Raw genomic sequence first — 24,299 nt, 5'->3', positions numbered from 1 at the left:
TTCCAATTTAGAAATGCATGCGCTTGGAAAGGAATAAGTTCACAGTCTGTTCCTGTTGCGTCAGGAGATTTTTTTTGGTATTATTTTAAAGTAATTGTAGTCATTTACAATAAGTGTAATGCTTAATGCTAGTAGTGAACTGTCAGATAAAGTACTTGAATTCTATGTACAGTCTTTGCAGTGAGATGACTCGCTGCTACGCTATGATATAGATGAATAGTTTCTTTGTTCTGTCAGATGAAAATCCACTTGAGATGCTAATAAGTTTTTAGAAACAACCTTGAGAAAGGAATTTAATGATCACAGATGAAGTAATAAGTTCAAAGAGAGGAATCTTGAGGATGACCAGTACGAAGGAATGATGAATCACTCCCTGGGCCTGGGAAACAGTAAGTCCCGTGTTAAATAACGAGACTGTGAAGGAAAATAACTGATAAAAAGTAAAGTGACCTTGAGGTTGGTTGACAAAATAAAGCAAAGAGAAGAGAAGAGAGCCACCCATGTTATGGACAAGAACTTCGAGGTCTAGCTGCTGGAAAATGGGGAGGAGTGTACCCAGGTGCATAAAGCAGAGAATATTCAGTCCCTCCCTATCCAAGATGGAGTGAACAATTGTCACGGTAACACACCCATAAAAGCATTTGTATCGAATACATTTAATACTTCACAAAGCAGAAATGACAACTGTTCATGGTGAGCAGAAAAGCAAAATATAGAAGTAATTTAGAAAAGAGCCAGAGGCAACAAAAACAATTTTTACGCAGCAGCTTATAATGATCTGGGATGCACTGAATGTCTGTAAGGGTGGTGGAAGCAGAAACAAATCAGATAATTAACAAAAATTAAACTTTATTTATTAGTGTCACAAATGGGCTTACATTAACACTGTGGTGAAGTTACCGTGAAAATCCCCTAGTCGCCACACTCCGGTGCCTGTTCGGATACACTGAGGGCGAATTTAACATGGCCAATGCACCTAACCAGCACGTCTTAAAGACTGTGGGAGGAAACTAGAGCACCCGGAGGAAACACACGCAGACACGGGGAGAACATTACAAACTTCACACAGACAGTGACTCAAGCCGGGAATCGAACCCCGGTCCGGGTGCTGTGAAACAGTAGTGCTAACCACTGTGTCACCGTGCTGCTCTATTACTTCGAATGGCAGAGCGGTGAGGAAAGAACAGGGCTGTGGCATCAAGGCTGGAGGTCTCCAGCTGTTCACGCCGGCAGGATCTTCTGGTCTTGGAAACCACCACTACCTTCACACCCAGTAGATTTATTACTGAAGAATTCTCCTGGACTGTCACTCTCCAGGCATGTCACATGAAATATCCAGAAGTGTGGGTGCAGTTACAAGTAATACATTTCTTCCTTTCCCCCATCATCTCAACCAGATGTGTGGAAATCATCTACACTGCCGGTTCACAAGATTAGTGTTTCCTAATCATGAATTTGTTTGAAGACTGCCCTCCCCAGTTTTGATCCCGAATCTTCATCAAGGACAGAGTTTCTCTTGCACAGCCTCAGGGTAAAGGGACGACCCGTTAGAACTCAGATGAGGAGGAATTTCTTCAGCCAGAGGGTGGTGAATTTGTGGAATTCATTGCCACAGAAGGTTGTGGAGGCCAGGTCATTGAGTGTCTTTAAGACAGAGATAGATAGGCTCTTGATTAATAAGGGGATCAAAGGTTACGGGGAAAAGGCAGGAGAATGGGGTTGAGAAATGTATCAGCCATGATTGAATGGTGGAGCAGACTCCACAAGACCATAAGATATAGAAGCAGAATTAGGCCATTCAGTCCATCGGGGCTGCTCCGCTATTCTTTCATGGCTGATATGATTCTAATCACCATTCTCCTGCCTCCTCCCCGTAACCCTTGGTCCCCTTATTGATCAAGAATCTATCTATCTCTGTCTTAAAGACACTCAATGACCTGGCCTCGACTCGATGGGCCAAATGGCCTAATTCAGCTCCGATGTTTTATAGCCTGATAGTTTTATGGTTCCAGAAAGAAATGGTTGAGGTTGCACCACACTGCCAACGAGTCGCTGGGAGGAGACTTCAATTAATCATAGAAATCATAGAAACCCTACAGTACAGAAAGAGGCCATTCGGCCCATCGAGTCTGCACCGACCACAATCCCACCCAGGCCCTACCCCCATATCCCTACATATTTTACCCACTAATCCCTCTAACCTACGCATCTCAGGACACTAAGGGGCAATTTTAGCCTGGCCGATCAACCTAACCCGCGTATCTTTGGACTTCTTTGGACAACCTAACCCGCACATCTTTGGACTAATGTGTGATCCATATATGAATGGGCATCAGGTTGGAGTGTTGGAGTGAAAGACTTGGAATCACATATCAAACAATCGGACACTGCAGTGAAGAAGCTTTAGGACCTTTCCAACGGGTTGAATGGCTTGTCTCATTCGTAATTATCTAATAAATTTCAGCTAAAAGAGGTGATCTGGGTATTCACTTAATTACTGATTTGGGGCAAATCTGACTAGCCAGTTTCCTACGTTACAACACTGATAGTATCTCTGAAGTATGTCATTGGCTGTTTGGGCCATCCTGAAATTGGGAAAGGCTCTTTTTAATGCAAAATCTTTTTATTCACTGTGACAAATAGTGAAGGCGCAACATCAAAAACAAAAACAACTTACGTATATGTAGCACCTTAACATGAGGCAGCAGTTCTAGCCAATCTGCCACTGTGCCCCCATGTAGTTCTATAAGTTATTAGCAATGGATTATAGAAATAGTGAGGGGTGAAGCCATGTGATGAGATTATCAGTAATTGGTGAGAATTTTAAACTTAAGACTTTGGTGGGGAGGTACAGGGGCCAATATAGAGCGATGAGTATAGGGAGTAGGATCTAACCAGCCGAGCATTTCAAGGGCAATTAGGGATAGGCAATAAATGCTGGTCCAGTCAGCGATGCCCACATCCCATGAACAAATGTTTAAACAAGTTTGATGCTTATATGATACGTACCTCCGTCCATTTGAATTGTTCTGGGATGCCCTGAATTTGTGAAAAATGCTACATGAACATAAATTTATCAAAATTCTCAGAAATAACATGCATATTTTCAGGGGGTAGGATCTAACCGGCAGAGTTTTGGATGATGTGTGGATTACGGAGGGAAGAGAACGAGGGGCCAACTGGGAAGCATTTGCATGGGTTAGTCTGAGGATAAAAGTTTAAGCAGCAGATGTGCTGAGGTAGTAATAGAGGTAAGCAATGTTATTGCTAGCAATGTGAATTTTGCTTCAGCATTAAGACAAAAACATGTTTCCAATCTTATATCCACATTAATAATGAATTTAACCACAAAGTCAAAATGGCTTGCATATTTATTAAGGCTTATAAGTTACACACCCTCATGCCAACACTCAAAATTGCATAGAATGTGTGCTAGAAAACACACTCTTACAGAAGCTCATCTCACCATCCACGTTCTAATCTTCTAACCCTTGTAGTCATGATCTAATTTTATTTATATTAATTCTAAGTGATGCCAATCCATTGGTCTTGGATGAAGTCTGTGTTCTGTCCAATCCCATGTCCAAATATCCGAGGCCTATTTCTAAAGTTGCATCGAAAGTTTGAGTTAGAAAGGCCCCACAATACAATCAAATCTCGAGCTGGAGGTGATAAAGTGAATCTAAATGTGCCAACTGGGCAGAGAGAATGTTATAATATTGCCCTTGGCACAGATTCATCTTTTTATGTTGTCTTTCTAGTTCTTAAACTACAGAAATAATCTAAAAATATAATGGATTATAGTGTAGAATATATAAATATTTCATGTACTATTGTTTCCATGGCCAGTTTTCAAACTTAATCTTTAATATTTCCCTCCATGGTGAATTCTCCCAGGATCTACACCTTGGGCGCGATCTTATCAGCCATTCATGCCCGGCTGCTGCTGCAAGCAAGGATGGAGAATTTGGCGCTCAGCCAAATCTCCACTCATTACAGGGGGACCAGAAAATCCCACTGGCGTGAACAACCAGAAGATTCCACCCTTTACCTTGTTAACTTTACGTTTGTATCTTGAGTCGTTTATAGAACATAGAACATAGAAAGCCACAGCACAAACAGGCCCTTCGGCCCACAAGTTGCGCCGATCACATCCCCACCTCTAGGCCTATCTATAGCCCTCAATCCCATTAAATCCCATGTACTCATCCAGAAGTCTCTTAAAAGACCCCAACGAGTTTGCCTCCACCACCACCGACGTCAGCCGATTCCACTCACCCACCACCCTCTGAGTGAAAAACTTACCCCTGACATCTCCTCTGTACCTACCCCCCAGCACCTTAAACCTGTGTCCTCTCGTAGCAACCATTTCAGCCCTTGGAAATAGCCTCTGAGAGTCTACCCTATCCAGACCTCTCAACATCTTGTAAACCTCTATCAGGTCACCTCTCATCCTTCGTCTCTCCAGGGAGAAGAGACCAAGCTCCCTCAACCTATCCTCATAAGGCATGCCCCCCAATCCAGGCAACATCCTTGTAAATCTCCTCTGCACCCTTTCAATGGCTTCAACATCTTTCCTGTAATGAGGTGACCAGAACTGCGCGCAGTACTCCAAGTGGGGTCTAACCAGGGTCCTATAAAGCTGCAGCATTATCTCCCGACTCCTAAACTCAATCCCTCGATTAATGAAGGCCAGTACGCCGTACGCCTTCTTGACCGCATCCTCCACCTGCGAGGCCGATTTAAGAGTCCTATGGACCCGGACCCCAAGGTCCTTCTGATCCTCTACACTGCTAAGAATGGTACCCTTCATATTATACTGCTGCTTCATCCCATTGGATCTGCCAAAATGGATCACCACACACTTATCCGGGTTGAAGTCCATCTGCCACTTCTCCGCCCAGTCTTGCATTCTATCTATGTCTCGCTGCAACTTCTGACATCCCTCCAAACTATCCACAACACCACCTACCTTGGTGTCGTCAGCAAACTTACCAACCCATCCCTCCACTTCCTCATCCAGGTCATTTATGAAAATGACAAACAGCAAGGGTCCCAGAACAGATCCCTGGGGCACTTATGTTTCTCATTTTGTGCGTCATTTCATACATAGCAAAAACTTTGTATAATAAACTGGGCTTTCAAAACTGAGCCCTTTGCTCATTTTACTATATAATAAATCATCTTCAGGTGGCACAGTGGTTAGCACTGCTGCCTCACAGCGCCCGGGACCCGGGTTCAATTCCAGCCTCGGGTCACTATCTGCGTGGAGTTTGCACATTCTCCTCGTGTCTGTGTGGGTTTCCTCCAGGTGCTCCGGTTTGCTCCAAAAATGTGCAGGTTGGGTGGATTGGCCATGCTAAATTGACCCTTAGTGTCGAGGAGATTAGCATTGTAAACACGTGAGGTCACGGGGATAGGGTCTGGATGGGATCGTTGTCAGTGCAGGCTTGATGGGCCAAATGGCCTCTTTCTGCACCGTTGGGATTCTATAATCTTCAGAACTTAAAATATGATCCTCCAGCACTGTTACTATTTAATCCATATCAGGTATGTTTTTAAAAATGATCCTCCCTCCTTGATGTTAATTGTCGCAATTTCAGTGACCGATTTATTATTCGTTCATGGGATGTGAGCACTGCTGCCTGAGCCAACATTCATTGCCCAGCCCTGAGGGATAGCAACTTGAAACCTATGGGGCTGTAAACATGATATCATATTCCAATATCCATTCTCCAACTGGGAATAAGAGGCTTTGAGTTACATTACAATTGACTTATTGATCTTAACAGAGAAATTCAAATTCCTGATTGAACACATAAGAGTGGCGGGAGGCAGTGGCGAAGTGGTATTGTTACTGGACGAGTAATCCAGAGACCCAGGGTAATGTTCTGGGGACCCAGGTTCAAATCCCACCAAGGCAGATGGTGAAATTTGAATTCAATAAAAATCTGGAATTAAAAGGTGACCATGAAACCATTGTTGATTGTTGTAAAAACCAATCCAGTTCACTAATGCCCTTTAGGGGAGGAGATCTGCTGTCCTTACCTGGTCTGGCCTACATGTGACTTCAACCCTACAGCAATGTGGTTGACTCTTAACTGCCTACTGAAATGGCCAAGCAATTCAAGGGCAATTAGGGATGGGCAATAAATGCTGGCCCAGCCAATGACGCCCACATCCCATGAACAAGTTTGATGCTTATACGATATGTACCTCCGTCCTTTTGAACTGTTCTGGGGTGCCCTGAAGTTGTCACAAATGCTACGTAAACATAAATTTCTCAAAATTCTCAGAAATAACATGCAAATTTTCAGCAGAGATTTCCCTTAATTGTGGAGATAGTCTACCCCAGCAAACCGCCTCTGATTAAACTTTGACTTCTTCTGATCTGCACAATATCAGATTTGCCACATCAAACAATTCCAGTTTCTACTCCTCCAAGAACCAGGCCAATCATAACTCTCTTTGCAACAACAGGAAATGGACAGACATGGTCAACAGAGGAGTAAGGTCAATGTGCCAATGCGTCTTGCAACCTGTTTAAGGTTTATTTATCAGTGTCACAAGTAGGCTTACATTAACACTGCAATGAAGTTACTGTGAAAATCCCCTAGTTGCCACACTCCGGCGCCTGTTCAGGTACACTGAGGGAGAACTTAGCACGGCCAATGCACCTAACCTGCACATCTTTGGACTGTGGGAGGAAACCGGAGCACCCAGAGGAAACCCACGCAGACAAGGGGAGCACGTGCAAACTCTGCACAGACAGTGACCCAAGCCATAAATCGGACCCGGGTCCCTAGTGCTGTGAGGCAGCAGTGCTAACCACTGTGCCACCATGAGATTCCCAGCAGTATTTTGATAAGCAGGCAGTGTCAAAGTCATGAAGAAGAAGACTGTAAAATAAAGGGAGGTGGCAAACCCAACAGGTCGAGGTGGTGTCAATTCCAATTGTCTGCGCAGAAGTGGCTTCCCATAAAAGGGCAGATAGTCTGTCCACACCCCCAGCAGGTCTGCAGCTGGTGAGGAGGCGCCATGGTGTTTTTACAGACCCCGCAGTCATGCTCAGCTGACTCCAACTCAGATCCAGGCTCCCTGTTCAAGTTTGCTTGAAGCAAATCTTTCAACTGTTGCATTGTTCCCGGATTGGGGGAACTTATTACATCAACCACTCGGATCCTTTGTGGATCCCAAACGCAATCTTCCTCCAATCCACTGGGAACATTTCTCATCCCACAGTTGGGAGGGACCCAAGCTGTATCATATCCCTGTTGATTCCAAGTTTTTGACATGGGATGATTTTCTTGATCTATTTTCTTGACTTTTCCTACTCGTACTTTTAGCATTAAGATAACTCTATCATTTGGGCTATTAATTGGATACCTCTTAGCTTTTTCTTTGTCCCTGCTAACATAGACTCCAGGGCCGAGCATCCCCTTGCTTGACTGCTTGAAGCCATATTGTATGATAGACAATGCATTGCTGACTGAGGTTCCATGGTACATTGTATATTCTGTCCCATTCATTGGTTCCTGATTTGACTGCAAATGATGATTATTGTCATAAATAGTCTCCCATCCAAAATATATCAGTGCCATCTCGCCCCTGCTCCAGGCTGCGGAATCACACAGTGTCCTGTAAACAAGAAATCAAAAATAAATCCAACTGTAAATGGAACAGATATATCCTCTTGAAGATTTCTTAGTCTTACATTTGTTTAATTTGGCTACAACTTGCTCAAAAAGATTTATTTACATGTTTTAAAAATTTATTTACATGTTCACGTGAATAAATATTGTGTGATACTGTGAATACTTAGTGTTGTGTGTGTCGCTGTTTGTGAATGTCTGTATGAATTGCAATGTTATTACCTCTGGCAGCTTGTTCCAGACACTCACCACCCTCTGTGTGAAAAAAATTGCCCCTCTTGACCCTTTTGTATCTCTCCCCTCTCACCTCTAGTTTTAGACCCCCCTACCTTTGGGAAAAGATGTTGACTATCTGCCTCATCTATCACAGGAACCCTACAGTGCAGAAGGAGGCCATTCGGCCCATCAAGTCTACACCAACAGCAATCCCACCTCGGCCTTTTACAATGCTGCTTTAACGCCCACCCTACTAAGGGATGGAAGGTCACATAGCCTCCTTTATGCTGTACAATTCTAGGATTCTTTATATATGTCAATGCATGTATGTGCATGTTGGTGACATTGCTTGTAAAAATGTGGGCGTGTGCGTGTGTGTATGAGATCATGCATTTTGATTGCAAACCTGTGCGAGTGACAAATGTCAAAGCTATCTGCTTGTTTCTTTTCAATTTTTTCATGGGATGTGGGCATCGCTGGCAAGGCCAGTGTTTTGTTGCCCATCACCAGTTGCCCTCTTTGAACCAATTGGCTTTCTCGGCCATCTTTGTGAGTGTGGGAATGTGTGCATCGCACACCAGCAGCAAAGCACGATGATTAGCACTGCTGCCTCACAGCGCCAGGGACCCGGGTTCGGCCCCTGGCTTGGGTCACTGTCTGCGTGGAGTCTGCACGTTTTCCCCGTGTCTGCATGGGTTTCCTCCGGGGGCGCTCTGGTTTCCTCCCACAGTCCGAAAGGTGAACGGGTTAGGTGCATTGGCCGTGCTAAATTGCCCCTTAGTGTCCCGGGATGGGTAGGTTAGACGGGTAAATATATGAGGTAACGGGGATAAGGCCTAGGTGGGATTGTTGTCGGTGCAAACTTGATGAGCCAAATGGCCTCCTTCTATACTGCAGGGTTTCTGTGATAGATGAGGCAGATAGCCAACATCTTTTCCCAAAGGTAGGGGAGTCTAAAACTAGAGGGCATAGGTTTAAGGTGAGAGGGGAGAGATACAAAAGGGTCCAGGGGGGGCAATGTTTTCACACAGAGGGTGGTGAGTGTCAGGAACAAGCTGCCAGGGGTAATAGTATAAGTGGATACAATTTCACTGCAAGTTTAAAATTTATTTATTATCGTCACAAGTATGCTTACATTAACATTGCAATGAAGTTATTGTGAAATTCCCCTAATCGCCACACTCCGGTGCCTGTTCGAATACACTAAGGGAGAATTCAGCACAGCCAATGCATCTAACCAGCATACCTTCGGACTGTGGGAGGAAACCGGAGCACCCGGAGGAAACCCACGCAGACACGAGGAGACCGTGCAAACTCCGCACAGACAGTGATTCAAGCCAGGAATCGAACCCCGGCTCCTGGCGCTGTGAGGCAGCAGTGCTAACCACTGTGCCACCGTGCCACCTGTGCTAACTCACAGTAAAGGATCTCCCCACCCTTAAGTCGGCCAGTGTCTCGGGAATGGAAAAAGTCATCAAAAATAAATTGTTGGAAACATATCATATGCAGCAAAAAAACCATATAATTAATGAACAGGGCAAAACAGAAACTAATATTAATGTTTCAATAAAAATTGGCCTGTTAATGGTGAGTCTCTGTGTTTAAAAAACATCAACCATGTTTGGTAGAGTTTCTTATCATCAGCGTGAATTCTCTGCATTGCAGGCAGGGTGTCATGGTCATTGATATATTGACACAGTGGTTAGCACTGCTGCCTCACAGCACCAGGGACCGGGTTCAATTCCCGGCTTGGGTGACTGTGTGGAGTTTGCACGTTCTCCCCGTGTCTGCGTGGGTTTCCTCCGGGTGCTCCGGTTTCCTCCCACAGTCCAAAGATGTGCGGGTTAGGTGGATTGGCCATGCTATATCAACCTTAGTGTCAGGGGGACTGGCTATAGGGTAAATGTATGGTGTTATGGTGAATGGGCCAGGGTGGGATTGCGGTCGGTGGAGACTCGATGGGCCGAACGGCCTCCTTCTTCACTGCAGGATTCTATGATTCAAACCGTTTGGCGTCGGTTGTGGAACTGATATTTAGGCCAACAAGCTATTTCCCGGGATCGGCGCAGCTGCGGCAAGCGAGGTCAAAAGACCGGCCCCATTATTTCCGTTATCATCCTGCAGAAAATTGTAATGAGGCTAACGAGGCTGGAATTCTGCTGCAAAAGAGTGACTTAATACAGCTGTTCAAATGACCAGGGGTTTAGTTAGGGTAAATACGCAGATACGGTTTCCACTGCAGGAGAGTTGGTAGCGAAAGGATGCAATTTTATCATCATCAAGCGAATCAGAGGGCAAATGGTATTTTTATGCAATGAACAGTCATTAATGTACTGCCTGAAAGAGTGTTGGAAAGAGATTCAATAATAACTTTTAAAAAGTCTTTTGTTAGATAGTTGAAAAGGAAACATTTGCAGGACTGTTAGAATAGGACGGGGAATGGGACTAACGAGAAAGCTGGGTTAATTACCGACATACATTGTTCTCCAATTTGCCCTAGGTGTTCATAGAATCATAGAATCACAGTGCAGAAGGAGGCCATTCAGCCCAACGAGTCTGCACTGACCACAATCCCATCCAGGCCCTATTCCCGTAACCCCTCATATTTACCCGACTAATCCCCCTGACACAAGAGTTAATTCAGCATGGCCAATCAACCTAACCTGCACATCTTTGGACTGTGGGAGGAAACTGAAGCACCCGGAGGAAACCCACGCAGATGCGAGGAGAATGTGCAAACTCCTCACAGTGATCTGAGGCCGGAATTGAACCCGGGTCCCTGGTGCTGAGAGGCAGCAGTGCTGACCACCGTGCCACCATGCTGCCCTAATCATTGAAACTTTACAATGCCGAAGGAGGCCATTCGGCCCATCGAGTCTGCACCGGCAACAATCCCACCTTATCCCCGTAACCCAGGATGCATACGTTGGAGGGATTAGCAGAATAAATATGTGTATTTACCCCGCTAATCTACGCATCCCTGGACACTAAGGGCAATTTAGAATGGCCAATGCACCTACCCGCACATCTTTGGACTGTGGATGGAAACCCACGGTGACACGGGGAGAACGTGCAGACTCCACACAGACAGTGACCCAAGCCGGGAATCGAACCCAGGTCCCTGGAGCTGTGAGGCGGCAGTGCTAACCACTTTGCCACAAGGGTACAATCTGATTGAAGCCAGGGTACAATTTCCTGGGTGTCAAAACCCCTCAGCCCACACAATAGCTCCCCATAAGATATTCAACAAAAGTTTATTTACGAGTGTCACAAGAAGGCTTACATTAACACTGCAATGAAGTTACTGTGAAAATCCCCTAGTCACCTGTTCGGGTACACTGAGGGAGAATTTAGCACGGCCAATGCACCTAGCCAACATGTCTTTCAGACTGCGGGAGGAAACCGGGGCATGTGAAGAAGACGCGGGGAGAACGTGCAAACTCCACACAGACAGTCACCCAAGCTGGGGATCGAGCTGGGGTCCCTGGTGCTTTGAGGCAGCAGTGCTAACCACCATGCCGCCTTACACGGAGATCATTGCCGGAATTTTACTGCCTCGCCCGCCCGAGGCCAGGGGAGAATGCCGTTCTGTGAGCCTCACCCGCCCCGATTCTGGTAAAATTCCGGCCCAACGCTACGAAGCCAATTCCTGGTTTCACCTGGTCAATGCATTGTGTCGGGAAACTCCTTCGGATTATAATCGGGAGCAATGAAGCCTGCTTGCTTGCCTTGTCTGATTGTTTGCCGTGGCTGATTGTAACCTCCCCCCAGTTAGATTCGCTCACTCAACACAGTTGAGTGAACACAGTCGGGAATTATATCTGATACTTCCTGGTTTGCTAAGCCCCTGGACAGAACATTTAGCCACTAAAGCAGCACAGGGTGCTGCATTTATAATACAAAACACAAAATGATTCTATGTACCGAGTGGTAAAACATGTATATCAAGCAAGTGCAATAGAAGACATAATCAGGAAGTAATCCGATACGTCTGCAGTGGCCACAGCTTTCAGATACCAGTCAGTAAACTGTCTCAAATATTGAACATATAAAATATCAGCAAACTCACCGACTTGATTTGAATTGTGTCAGTGGATGAAGCACTGAGCTGTTAAAGTGGATTCCTTTTAAAGAGTAAGCACCGTTTAGACTTTGCACAGCCCGGCAGTATTTAACTTTCAATTTCAGTATCTTAAAATAGAAAATAAAAGCCTGCCTCGTTATGGGGTGACTGTTTAAAAAGCCCAGCAATAAAGCACACAAAGAGGCTGGAGTTGGGAGTGTGAGTGAGAGGGCTGCTAACTACAGACTTGGATGTGTCTTCCCTCAAACTCCAAAGCCTGACTACCCTTCATGACCGAAGTGAAATTTTCTACCTTTCATTTTCCTGCTCATCCATTTCCTCAGCTGAAGGTGCTGTTAACTCTTGGCGGGAGTGCTTAGGTTATGGACACTGATAGTCCTCTACATGTGGACTTTATTTCCACACTTTGGCTTAGAACCATAGAATCCCTACAGTGCAGAAGGAGGCCATTCAAGCCATCGAGTCTGCACCGACCACAAACCTACCCAGGCCCGATCCCCATGCATTTACCCTAGCTAGTCCCTTTGACAGTAAGGGGCAATTTTAACATGGCCAATCCACCTAACCCGCACACCTTGGGACTTGGAGGGGGAAACGTGGAGGAAGCCCACGCAGACATGGGGAGAACATGCTGACTCCGCACGGACAGTGACCCAAGGCAGGAATTGAACCCGGGTCCCTGGTGCTGTGAGGCAGCAGTGCTAACCATTGTGTCATCGTGCCGCCCTAAATCTTGACCTAAGTGTTGACGGGTTTTCTGCTCATGGGCACAATGGGTACATAGAATGATAGAATTGTTTATCTTCCCAATGCAGGAGACCATTCGGCCCACTGCCCTATGCCAGCTCTCGCAAGGACATTTTGTAGCATTCCCCTGCCCTGTCCTTTTCTACTTTTCTTCTCCAACTGCGGCCCAATTCATTTTTAAACACTTTCCCCAATTTCACTATTAATCTTAAATTCAAACTTTTTAGTTGTTAACTCATCAACTATCACGCAAACCAGCCTCCCATCCATTGACTCTGTCTACACTTCCCGCTCCCTCAGGAAAAGCAGCCAGCATAATCAAGGATACCACACACCCCGGACATTCTGGCCGGAATTTTTCCGGCACGCCCACCCCGGAATCGGGGCGGGTGAGGCTCGCAGAATGGAATTCTCCATTGGACTTGGGCGGGATTTAATGATCCTCGCCCGAGTGAGGTCGTAAAATCCCGATGTCTCTCTTCCACCATCTTCCAGCAGGAGAAAGGTACAAAAGTCTGGGCTCACGTACCAACCAACCAGCTTCTTCTCTGCTGTCATCAGACTTTTGAATGGACCTACCTTATATTAAGCTGATCTTTCTCTACACCTTAGCTATGACTGTAACACTACATTCTACACTCTCTCCTTTCCTTCTCTCTCTGTACCCTATGAATGGTATGTTTTGTCTGTATAGTGAGCAAGAAACAATACTTTTCACTGTGTCCCAATATGTGACAATAATAAATCAAATCAAATCAAAACCTTACCATAGTTCAGCAATTTGAATTCAGATCTCCTCAACATTCTCTGCTTCAATGAAGATTTCTAGTCTTGTTTTAGCTTATGGATTTTCAGTAGACATCACTATCCAGTGGTATAGCCATATACATGTGTAGTACACCCAGCTAGCTGTCCCTCTTTTCAGCAAAAGGTGCTGAGGACAATTGCAATTGCCTCAACGCCATACGTGTTAGGGAAATACGATTGGTCTGAACTTCTTAAGTCTTTGTCACTCGGTATCTCTGTCACCCCGGAGTCCAAAGGTTCTTGTTTTAAGTCCCACCCTCAGAGACCTGGGCATAGAATCTGAACTAGTTCTACAATGGAGTGCTGCGCTGTCGAAGATGCCATCTTTCAGATGAAACTTTATACCAAGGGTCTGTCTGCCTTCTCAGTTGAATGGGAAAGATCCAATGACATAAGTCAAAGAAGAGAATTGGAACCTAGTTAACAATTATCACTGAATTAATTTCACTAAAAAGCAGATTGCTGTTTATAGAATCCGAAATGCAATGTTTGCTCCCTATTTCACAGCACCTATTTCACTTTAAAAAGAAGCTTAATAGATTGCTGGCTACTTTTGTTATCTTAGCATCATAGAACCCTACAGTGCAGAAGGAGGCCATTTGGTCCATTGGGTCTGCACTGACAACAGTCCCACCCAGGCCCTATCCCCACAACCCCATGCATTTACCCTAGCAAGACCCCTGACACTAAGGGATAATTTAGCATGGCCAATCAACCTAACCAGCACATCTTTGGACTGAGAGGAAACCGGAGCACCCGGAGGAAACTCACGCAGACACGGGAAGAATGTGCAAACTCCACACAGACAGTGACCGAAACCGGGAATCCAACCCGGGCCCCTGGCGCTGTGAGGCAGCAATGCTAACCACTGTGCCACCGTGCCGCTCCCGTTTCTGCGTGGGTTTCCTCCGGGTGCTGCGGTTTCCTCCCACACTCCAAAGATGTGTAGGTTAGGGGGATTAGCCATAGTAAATGTGTGGGGTTACGGGAATGGGGTGGGGGAGAGGGCCTGGGTAAGATACTCTGTCGGAGCGTCAGTGCTGACTCAATGGACCAAATGGCCTCCTCCTGCACTGTAAGAATTCTATGAATTCTACGAGACTGAAAAACAGATGCATCAAGTCCAGTCCTTTGATCATTTATCTTACTGACTCATCTTAAAATAAAGTATAATTCTTGGAGACACTAGGGGTGGAATTTTCCCGTCCCACCTGCTGTGGGGATCGTAGCTGGTGGGGGGGGGGGGGGGGGGGGGGGGGGGGGAGAGAGACGAGACGGGACAGGAAATGTGGCCAGCAGTTAAAGATTCGTTGACCTCAGGGGGAAATTTCTGGTCTTTGGGTACACACGGCTGGAAAATTCTGTCCTAGGTCTGTTAGGTTCAGCTGTTCACTTGGTAGTCACAGTGGGGCGTATTCCCATACTAGCCTTGTGCTTACGCAGAATGTGGGCAGGAGGTTGGCCAGAGAGGGAGAAAGGTATGGCAGAAGAATCATTTTGGGCCAACACTCCTCATCCGCTGCCATACGGTGGCACAGTAAGAAAATCGATTGCTCACTTGCCCGCTCATGAAGAGTTGGCAACTGGCACTGAGACCAAGAAAGAAAATTGACAAAGGGGCACAGTGACATTGTGGTAATGCTGCGGAACTAGTAATCCAAAGGCTGATTCACAGACATGATTTCAAATTTTAGCATACTGGGGGGCATTTAATTTTAATTCATAAATGCAGAATAAAGTACCAGGCCCCTTAATAGTTGTGCGGTGGCACAGTGGTTAGCACTGCTGCCTAACAGCTCCAAGGACTCGGGTTCAATTCCTGGCTTGGGGTCACTGTCTGTGAAGCGTCTGCACGTTCTCTCCGTGGGTTTCCTCCGGGTGTTCCGGTTTCTTCCCAAAGACGTGCTGGTTAGGTGCATTGACCATACTAAATTCTCCCTCAGTGTACCCGAACAGGCACCAGAGTGTGACGGCTAGGGGATTTTCACAGCAACTTCAGTGCAGTGTTAATGTAGGCCTATTTGTGGCAATAAATAAATAAACTTAAACTTAATGTTCATGAAACTACCGGATCATTGTAAAATCTCATCTGGGTCGCGAATATCCTTCAGGGAGGAAAATAGCCATCCTGCCTGGCCTGGCGTACACGTGACTACAGATCCATTGTAATGTGTGTCGCTCTGAATGCCCTCTGAAGTAGACTAACAAGATACCTGGTCTAACAACATCCTTCAGGTCATCCTGAATAGATCTACTTTTCTCTCTCCACAGATGCTGTCAGACCTGCTGAGATTTTCCAGCATTTTCTCTCTTTATTTCAGATTCCAGCAGATGCAGTATTTTGCCTTTAACAAGATACCTGGCTGCATCAGACTGCTATAGGGAAAAAACACTGTATCACATGGACTGCAATGGTTGAAGAAGGTGCCTCATAGCCATCTTCCCAAGGGCAATTAGAGATGAGCAATAAATTCTGCCCTTGCCAGCAACACTCACACCCCAAAAATGAATTTAAAAAAAGGCACCTTCTTCTTAAAAAAACACCTTGCAATTCTTTTCCCTTTGTCACTCCATCATTTTTGGGCACAGAATTGTACACCCCTGTCACAGTGGGGAAATTTAACAACACCAGATTAAAGTCCAACAGGTTTATTTGGATGCAAAAGCCACACAAGCTCTCGGAGCTCCAAGCCCCTTCTTCAGGTGAGTGGGAATTCTGTTCACAAGCAGAGCATACAAAGACACAAACTCAATTTACATGAATAATGGTTGGAATGCGAATACTTACAACTAATCAAGTCTTTAAGAAACAAAACACGCATTCCAACCATTATTCATGTAAATTGAGTTTGTGTCTTTATATGCTCTGTTTGTGAACAGAATTCCCACTCACCTGAAGAAGGGGCTTGGAGCTCCGAAAGCTTGTGTGGCTTTTGCTACCAAATAAACCTGTTGGACTTTAACCTGGTGTTGTTAAACTTCTTACTGTGTTTACCCCAGTCCAACGCCGGTATCTCCACAGTGGGAAAATGCCAGAAAAAGTAGCAAGCTTTTCAAAACTCAACGAGATTGGATGATCCTGCCAGTGGGAGGAGCCATAAAACTCCACCCAATGCCTCACATGCAAGTGAGGACAGGATCCCAAAGTTACTTATAAGTCGGTCCTTCATATAAATATGGACAAATGGCAAATGTTTAGACAATAACTTTTTTTAAATTAATTTGTGGGACATGGGTGTCGCTGGCTGGCCAGCATTTATTGCCCATCCCTAGTTGCCCTTGGAGGGCAGTTGAGTGTCAACCACATTGCTGTGGCTCTGGAGTCATATGTAGGCCAGGCCAGATAAGGACAGCAGTTTTCCTTCACTAAAAGGGATAAGTGAACCAGATGGGTTTTTCTGACAATCGACAATGATTTCATGATTATCAGTAGATTCTTAATTCCAGATATTTTTTACTGAATTCCAATTTCACCATCTGCCGTGGTGGGATTTGAACCCAGGTCCCCAGAACATTAACGTAGTTTCTGGATTAATAGTCTAATGATAATACCACTGGGCCATCACCTCCCCATATTCACAAAGGCTATGTTCCTTTCCTGGTATCGAGCTGTGACAATATTGAAGACAAGATGACTCATATTAAGATGACTCATATTGTATTTCCTCTGACATTACTTTAATGCAGTTTTACATTAGAGGCAGTGGTAATTTGCAATTGAAAAGGCAAATCATTGCAAAAAGTGGTACATCTTTGAAAATAGGCATGCAACGTAACAGTTTATTAAGAGTATAATCCTTATGAATTTAGTGTCCAATTAAAAAACTCAGAGCTTAATTTCCTCTGATGGCAGATACATTAACTCATGTATGTCATGTATGTAAAATTCTTTGGTTAAACAGTTTAATTGTAACTTTAAACAGGTTAAGAAACTATTGCACTATTGTAAAACATGATACTCCCTGATGTTCATATTATATGCTTGATGTAAAATTTAATTAATGTTGCTTCTCTTTCTGACAACAATAGAAGGCAGTTTAGTTGTGACTGTAAACTTGATATTGTATATTGCATAACATTATTGCAATAGGAAAAGACTTCCACACCTTGTGTCTCGGGATTGTAACTTGACACTGAAACACAGTCTTTACAAAGCAGTTATCACAATAACTCAGGCCTTTGTGTGTCTTGATCTGGTACAATTCTCTCTCTCCTCCTCCTCTTGTTGGTTCACACCTCCACACGTGTGGCCAGCCATTCAGTGGCCATTCATTGTGTGTTCACATATAATAGTCAGAGCTGTCTGTTTAACCATGGTGGGCATCACAACTAGGTCCAACCCATTCCTTGTTCCTAGGTGGTTAGGTGGATCAGGCTGGGTGGTGATCATGAGCAGGACCCCAGCTGATTTTTCTCCTCCCGACCATGAGGCTGATCAAGCAAATAGCAGCTTCCAGAGCATCACTCCATCTGAACGCACTTATAATAGGGAATTGAGTCTGCAACATCCTGAGACTGTGGCATAACGACACGTAGAATTTACTCTGTAACTCTTCAGGGAAGGATTTCTGGTGCTTGCATTTGTGTCACATTTATAATTCCTTCGAGTGTGAAAACCTACCCACAAGGCAATGAACATTTAAGAAAAGCTCTCAGGGCATTGTGGTGTTGCCCAAGTTAATTCACTCAATAACAAATCTCTTTGTATGCTCACTGCTTTTGAGCGCATAGGCAAACAAGGACTGAGAATGGTAAGTGCTATAATGGTACAATCTCACTGTGTCTCACCGTGTCTCAAAGATAGGCAGGACTACATTAGAAAGTTTAACAGCCAGCTCATAATAAAGGGTTCATTATTAGAAGGATGTTATACATCATTATTAGATAGATTGCAATCAGTGGCCAATATTCTGAGAAATTCTCAAGTCGTATCAGTAAGGCAGGTTTTTGCAATATAAAAATATCTGTGATGCAGAGAGGTAATGCCAGAAATTTATTGGGAAGAAAATGTCTGTGTGAGTGTGAGTGTGTGTGCATGAGTGTGAGTGCGTGTGCGTGTGTGTGAGTGAGTGTGCGTGAGTGTGGGTGCGTGAGTGTGAGTGAGTGAGTGTCCATGAGTGTGGGTGCGTGAGTGTAAGTGAATGAGTGTGCATGAGTGTGAGTGAGTGTGAGTGTGCGTGTGTGGGTGCGTGAGTGTGAGTGACTAAATGTGTGTGAGTGTGCGTGAGTGAGTGTGAGTGAGTGAGTGTGCGTGAGTGTGGGTGCGTGACTGAGTGAGTGAGTGTGTGTGACTGTGTGAGTGAGTGTGTGTGAGTGTGAGTGGGTGAGTGCGTATGAGTGTGAGTGAGTGTGCGTGAGTGCACGTGAGTGTGAGTGAGTGAGTGCACGTGAGTGAGTGAGTGAGTGTGCGTGAGTGCACGTGAGTGTGAGTGAGTGAGTGCACGTGAATGTGTGAGTGAGTGTGTGTATGGGTGCGCAGATGTGGGTGTGTGTGTATATCCATATATGTATGTATACATGTGCACATCTGAGTGAGTGAGTGAGTACACATATACATGTACATATGTATGTGTGTGTGCATATGTAGTGTGTGTGCATGTGTGTGCATATGTGTGTGTGTGCATGTGGGTGCATATGTGTGTGTGTGCATGTGGGTGCATATGACCCATTATGTGTCAATATATGTGTATCTGAATGTGAAGGATGTGTTAATGAAACATTTGGAAGTTTGGGCTGAGAATGAAAGTCAGGAAACTTATTTCTCCAAAGGGAGTTAAACTGCCTGTGGCAAAGTCAATTCCAATATATAAATAGGCCCGTGCTGCAATCAAATGTGTTTCTCCAAAGCGACAGAATTGATGGAAATGACAAGAAGCTGGCAAGTGGAGTTTGGCTACGGAATATACAGCTCATTGGACGTAAAGACCTTTTCTTGTTCCTATATTCTTAATAATTAATAGAGAAGGAAAGTGCGGGACTGAAGAGACAAATGATCTCATTCAGAAGTAATGATTAAAGAGTGGTTCCCTCTTAACCTCTCTACTTGCCTTTCTTACAAACATGCTTGTTCATAAAAGGGCAGACGACCTTCCCACAACCCCAGCACTTCTGAATTACATGGGATGAATATTTTCGGTAGCCACAGATGTCACACTGGTCCTTGACATTCGCTTCCTTGGCCACCGTCTGTTGGCGTATCAGCTTCCTCAGATCTTTCTTGACCAGGTCGTTTGCGTAGGCGATGTCCACCACCGTTATCCGTTTGGGATCCCAGACACAGTCTTCTTCTTTCCCACTGGGAATGAACATCATCCCACATTTGGGTGGGACCCAGGCACAGTCGTAGCCTTGCTGATGCCAGGTTTTCTGGAAAGGATGGTTATCCGTGTCTATTTTCTTCACCTTTCCGACCCTAACTTTCAGCTTGAAGACCACTTTGTCATGGTCCCCTGCTTGCTTCGGGTATGCCCTTGCTTTATTCATATCTCTGCTAACATAGACCCCTGGGCCCAGCAGTCCATCTGTGGATGGTTTAAACCCTGAACGTACTATATCTGCGGCATTGTTTTTGTGGGTCCCATGGTACATGGTATATCCTCTCCCATTTTGAAGGTCTTGCCCCGATTTCAGGTGACCTTTATCTTCGTAGACGACCTCCCAGCCATAAAACTCAATGGACATTTTTTGAAATGGTATTTATCGCCTTCCTTTGCACTGAGAACTGTAATAAAAAAACAGTAATAAAAATCAGCTTTGACAAAGGGTCATCTGGACTCAAAATGTCAGTTCTTTTCTCTCCTTCCAGATGCTGTCAGACCTGCTGACGTTTTCCAGCATTTTCTCTTTTGGTTGCAAATTCCAGCGTCCACAGTAATTTGCTTTTATATTTTAATAAAAAACAGGTACATGATATTGCTAAAGTCTCGGTCACAGCCAGAAGCACGCTTCCATGAGAAAACTCATAAGGGATTATGAAATGAGGAATTGACATGTTTAGATTTATAGAAAGATTGAGTGAAACCCCTTTAAAGTACCTGAGCTACGTAATATGTTTACATTGGCTGTACTTTATATCTTAACACGTGACAAAATGTGACATTTTGGTCCTACTTTTTGGTATATTTTGTCCTTTCATTTCAGCATGTTTAGGGTTAAAATAAAGTTAATTTTAAAAACCTTGCATGACCTTTCATGACCTCAGGAGTTCCTTTACAACCAATGAGTTATTTTTGAAGTGTTTTCACTGTTGCAATGTAGGAAGCACTGCAGCCAATTTGTGCACAGCAAGCTCCCACAAACAGCATTTCGACAATAACCAGATAATTGTTTTTTGGTGCTGGCTGAGGGGTAAATATTGGCCAGGACACCAAAAAGGTAAAGTTTTAAAGTTTGTTTATTGTCACAAGTAGGCTTACATTAACACTGCAATGAAGTTACTGTGAAAAACCCCTAGTCGCCACACTCCAGCACCTGTTCGGGTACACTGAGGGAGAATTTAGCATGGCCAATTCACCTAACCACCACATCTTTCACACTGTGGGAGGAAACCAGAGCACCCAGAGGAAACCCACGCAGACACGAGGAGAATGTGCAAACTCCACACAGGCAATGACCCAAGCCAGGAATTGAACCCAGGTCTCTGGCGCTATGAGGCAGCAGTGCTAACCACTGTGCCACCGTGCTGCCCCATGGAGAACACCCCCAGTCTTCTCCAAAACTCTGCCTTAGAAGCTTTCATGCCCACCTGAGAGAGCAAACAGGGCCTCAGTTTAACTCATCCAAAAGACGGAAGTTCTGACAGTGCAGCACTCCTTCAGTACAGCAATGAATAATGGCTTATTGAGGCCCACTGAGTTAACATCGGGATGGTCCATTAAGACTAAAGGAGACAACCATTGGATTGGGTCCGACCATAAGTAGATGGCTTCTGGTGATGCTGAGGTTTAACTCCTGGCCTTAGGTGTTTGGTTTATTTATGCTTAACCGACAGAAAGATACCTTTAGACTTCGTTTACAATGGGGAGCATGTTCACTTGTTCCCGAAAATGTAAAAAGTGAAAAATGGGGGTAATAGTGGGTCCTAAACCTGTCTTTAAATACCAATATTGTGCCCCATGTATAATATAGAGGAATACTGCGCCTCTCTTAACTGAAGGGAATGGAAAACCATGCACATATTACTGTAGCAGATCTGCAGCAACAGATCTAGGTCAAATGATAATAAACTTGACAAACACATGGTATCTGCAGGTGAAATCGGAAGATCCAAAGCTGATGTGGAATAAATCAACACATATCATCGAGAAAAGATAAGACTGAGAGGTGACCTAACTGAGGTCTTTAAAATCATTGAATCCCTACAGTGCAGAAGGAGACCATTCGGCCCATCGAGCCTGCACTGAAAACAATCCAACCCAGGCCTTATCTCCATAACCCCACAGATTTACCCTGCTAATCCCCTGATACTAAGGGGCAATTTAGCATGGCCAATCAACCTAACCTGTAAATCTTTGGACTGTGGGAGGAAACTGGAGCACCCGGAGGAAACCCATGCAGATACGGGGAGAATGTGCAAAATCTACACAGTCACCCAAGGCCGGAATAGACCCAGGTCCCAGGCGCTGTGAGGCAGCAGTGCTAACCACTGTGCCACCATGTGTTCCCCAGTGTTAGTTAAGTTAATGATCCCAAATTTTCAGGAGAAATCTCTTTACTCAAAAGAGTGGCGTGGATGTGGAACTTGTCGCCCCAGGAGTGGTGGAAGTAAAGAGATCTAGATGCATTTCAGGCAAAGCTAGATAAATACTAGAGAGTAAAAGGATATAGGTTTAAGGTGAGAGGGGAGAGATACAAAAGGGTCCAGAGGGGCAATTTTTTCACACAGAGGGTGGAGTGTCCGGAACAAGCAGCCAGAGGTAGTAGTAGAGACAGGTACAAGTTTGTCTTTTGAAAAACATTTAGACAGTTACGTGGGTACGATGGGTATGGAGGGATATGGGCCAAATGCGGGCAATTGGGACTGGCTTAATGGTAAAAACTGGGCGGCATGGACAAGTTGGGCCGAAGGGCCTGTTTACATGCTGTAAACCTCTATGACTCTATGGCCGGAATTTTACCGCCTCACCCGCCTGAAGCTCGTAAGATTCCGCCTGAGGCCAATGGAGAATGCCGTTCTGCGAGCCTCGCCCACCCCAATTCCGGAGCGGGCGTGCCAGTAAAATTCCGGCACATGAGTCTCACTGCTGATTGGGTAAGATGGCAGGTCGGGAGGAGTGAAGCATAAGCACAGGCCCATTTCCGTATTGCTTCAGCAAGCAGAATTAAAAGTGAGATAAGAAGCCAGACAGGAACCCCCGCCGGGAATGAATCCAAAAGGTTGCTGAGAAACTTGTTAAGGAGAGATTGAGTAAATTGGGCCTGTACTCGTTGGAATTTAGAAGGCTGAGGGGAGATCTTATAGAGACACATAAGATAATGAAGGGGCTAGACAGGGTAGAGGCAGAGAGATTCTTTCCACTTAGAAAGGAAACAAGAACCAGAGGACACAGCCTCAAAATAAGGGGGAGTCAGTTTAGGACAGAGTTGAGGAGGAACTTCTTCTCTCAGAGGGTAGTGAATCTCTGGAATTCTCTGCCCATTGAAGCAGTGGAGGCTACCTTGTTAAATATGTTTAAGTCACAGGTAGATAGATTTCTGATCAATAAGGGAATTAAGGGTTATGGGGAGCGGGCGGGTAAGTGGAACTAAACCACTATCAGATCAGCCATGATCTTATTGAATGGCGGAGCAGGCTCGAGGGGCTAGATGGCCTACTCCTGCTCCTATTTATAGAACATATATAGAACAGTACAGCACAGAACAGGTCCTTCGGCCCACGATGTTGTGCCGAGCTTTATCTGAAACCAAGATCAAGCTATCCCACTCCCTATCATCCTGGTGTGCTCCATGTGCCTATCCAATAACCACTTAAATGTTCCTAAAATCCAATAACCGCTTAAATGTTCCGGGAACATATTTCTTATGTTCTTATGTTAAGAAATGCTCAGAGAGGAGGTGTGAGAGTGACAGGACTGGGGAATAGCTGTGTCCACCCCACTCATAACTTCATCAGCCTCCCTCCAAAGACTTTGATTTGATTTGATTTATTATTGTCACATGTATTAACATACAGTGAAAAGGATTGTTTCTTAAACATACCGTTCATAGAGAAGGAAAGGAGAAGGTGCAGAATGTAGTGTTACAGTCATAGCTAGGGTGTAGAGAAAGATCAACTTAATGCGAGGTAAGTCCATTCAAAAGTCTGACAGCAGCAGGGAAGAAACTGTTCTTGAGTCGAGCGGGGCGGGGGGGGGCGACTTGAATTAATAGCACTGGATGATCACTGAGGCACTTGTAACATCCCATTTCCCAGTCTCTGTAAGTCTGTCATCAGCACATTGTAAGAAGTCTCACAACACCAGGTTAAAATCCAACAGGTTTATTTGGTAGCAAATACCATAAGCTTTCGGAGCACTGCTCCTTCGTCAGATGGAGTGGAAATGTGCTCTCAAACAGTGCAAACAGACACAAAATCAAGTTGCAGAATACTGATTAGAATGCGAATCCTACAGCCAGCCAGGTCTTAAAGGTACAGACAATGTGGGTGGAGGGAACATTAAACATAGGTTAAAGAGATGTGTATTGTCTCCAGACAGAACAGCTAGTGAGATTCTGCAAGCCCAGGAGGCAAGCTGTGGGGGTTACTGATAATGTGACACAAATCCAACATCCCGGTTTAGGCCGTCCTCATGTGT

At 44.9% G+C, this 24,299-nt stretch overlaps 1 protein-coding gene across 1 annotated transcript in view; it reads right to left on the bottom strand.

Annotated features, from left to right (window-relative positions):
- Window positions 1-24,299, bottom strand: part of gig2o (grass carp reovirus (GCRV)-induced gene 2o) — a 38,214-nt gene that overhangs the window by 13,285 nt on the left and 630 nt on the right. The window contains exons 2-5 of the mRNA XM_078199154.1: window positions 19,554-20,227; window positions 18,050-18,123; window positions 11,938-12,059; window positions 6,963-7,638 (exon numbers count right to left, since the gene is read on the bottom strand). Of these exons, the coding sequence (XP_078055280.1) occupies window positions 6,963-7,638; window positions 11,938-12,059; window positions 18,050-18,123; window positions 19,554-20,187 (1,506 nt within the window). The 5' untranslated portion in view covers window positions 20,188-20,227. The remainder of the gene's footprint in view (window positions 1-6,962; window positions 7,639-11,937; window positions 12,060-18,049; window positions 18,124-19,553; window positions 20,228-24,299) is intronic.

The sequence above is a fragment of the Mustelus asterias genome, chromosome 27 (assembly GCF_964213995.1).
Source record: "Mustelus asterias chromosome 27, sMusAst1.hap1.1, whole genome shotgun sequence".
NCBI classification, from domain to species: Eukaryota; Metazoa; Chordata; class Chondrichthyes; order Carcharhiniformes; family Triakidae; genus Mustelus; species Mustelus asterias.
Note: the sequence above shows the minus strand (reverse complement) of the source record. Positions and strands in the feature narration are given on the sequence as shown.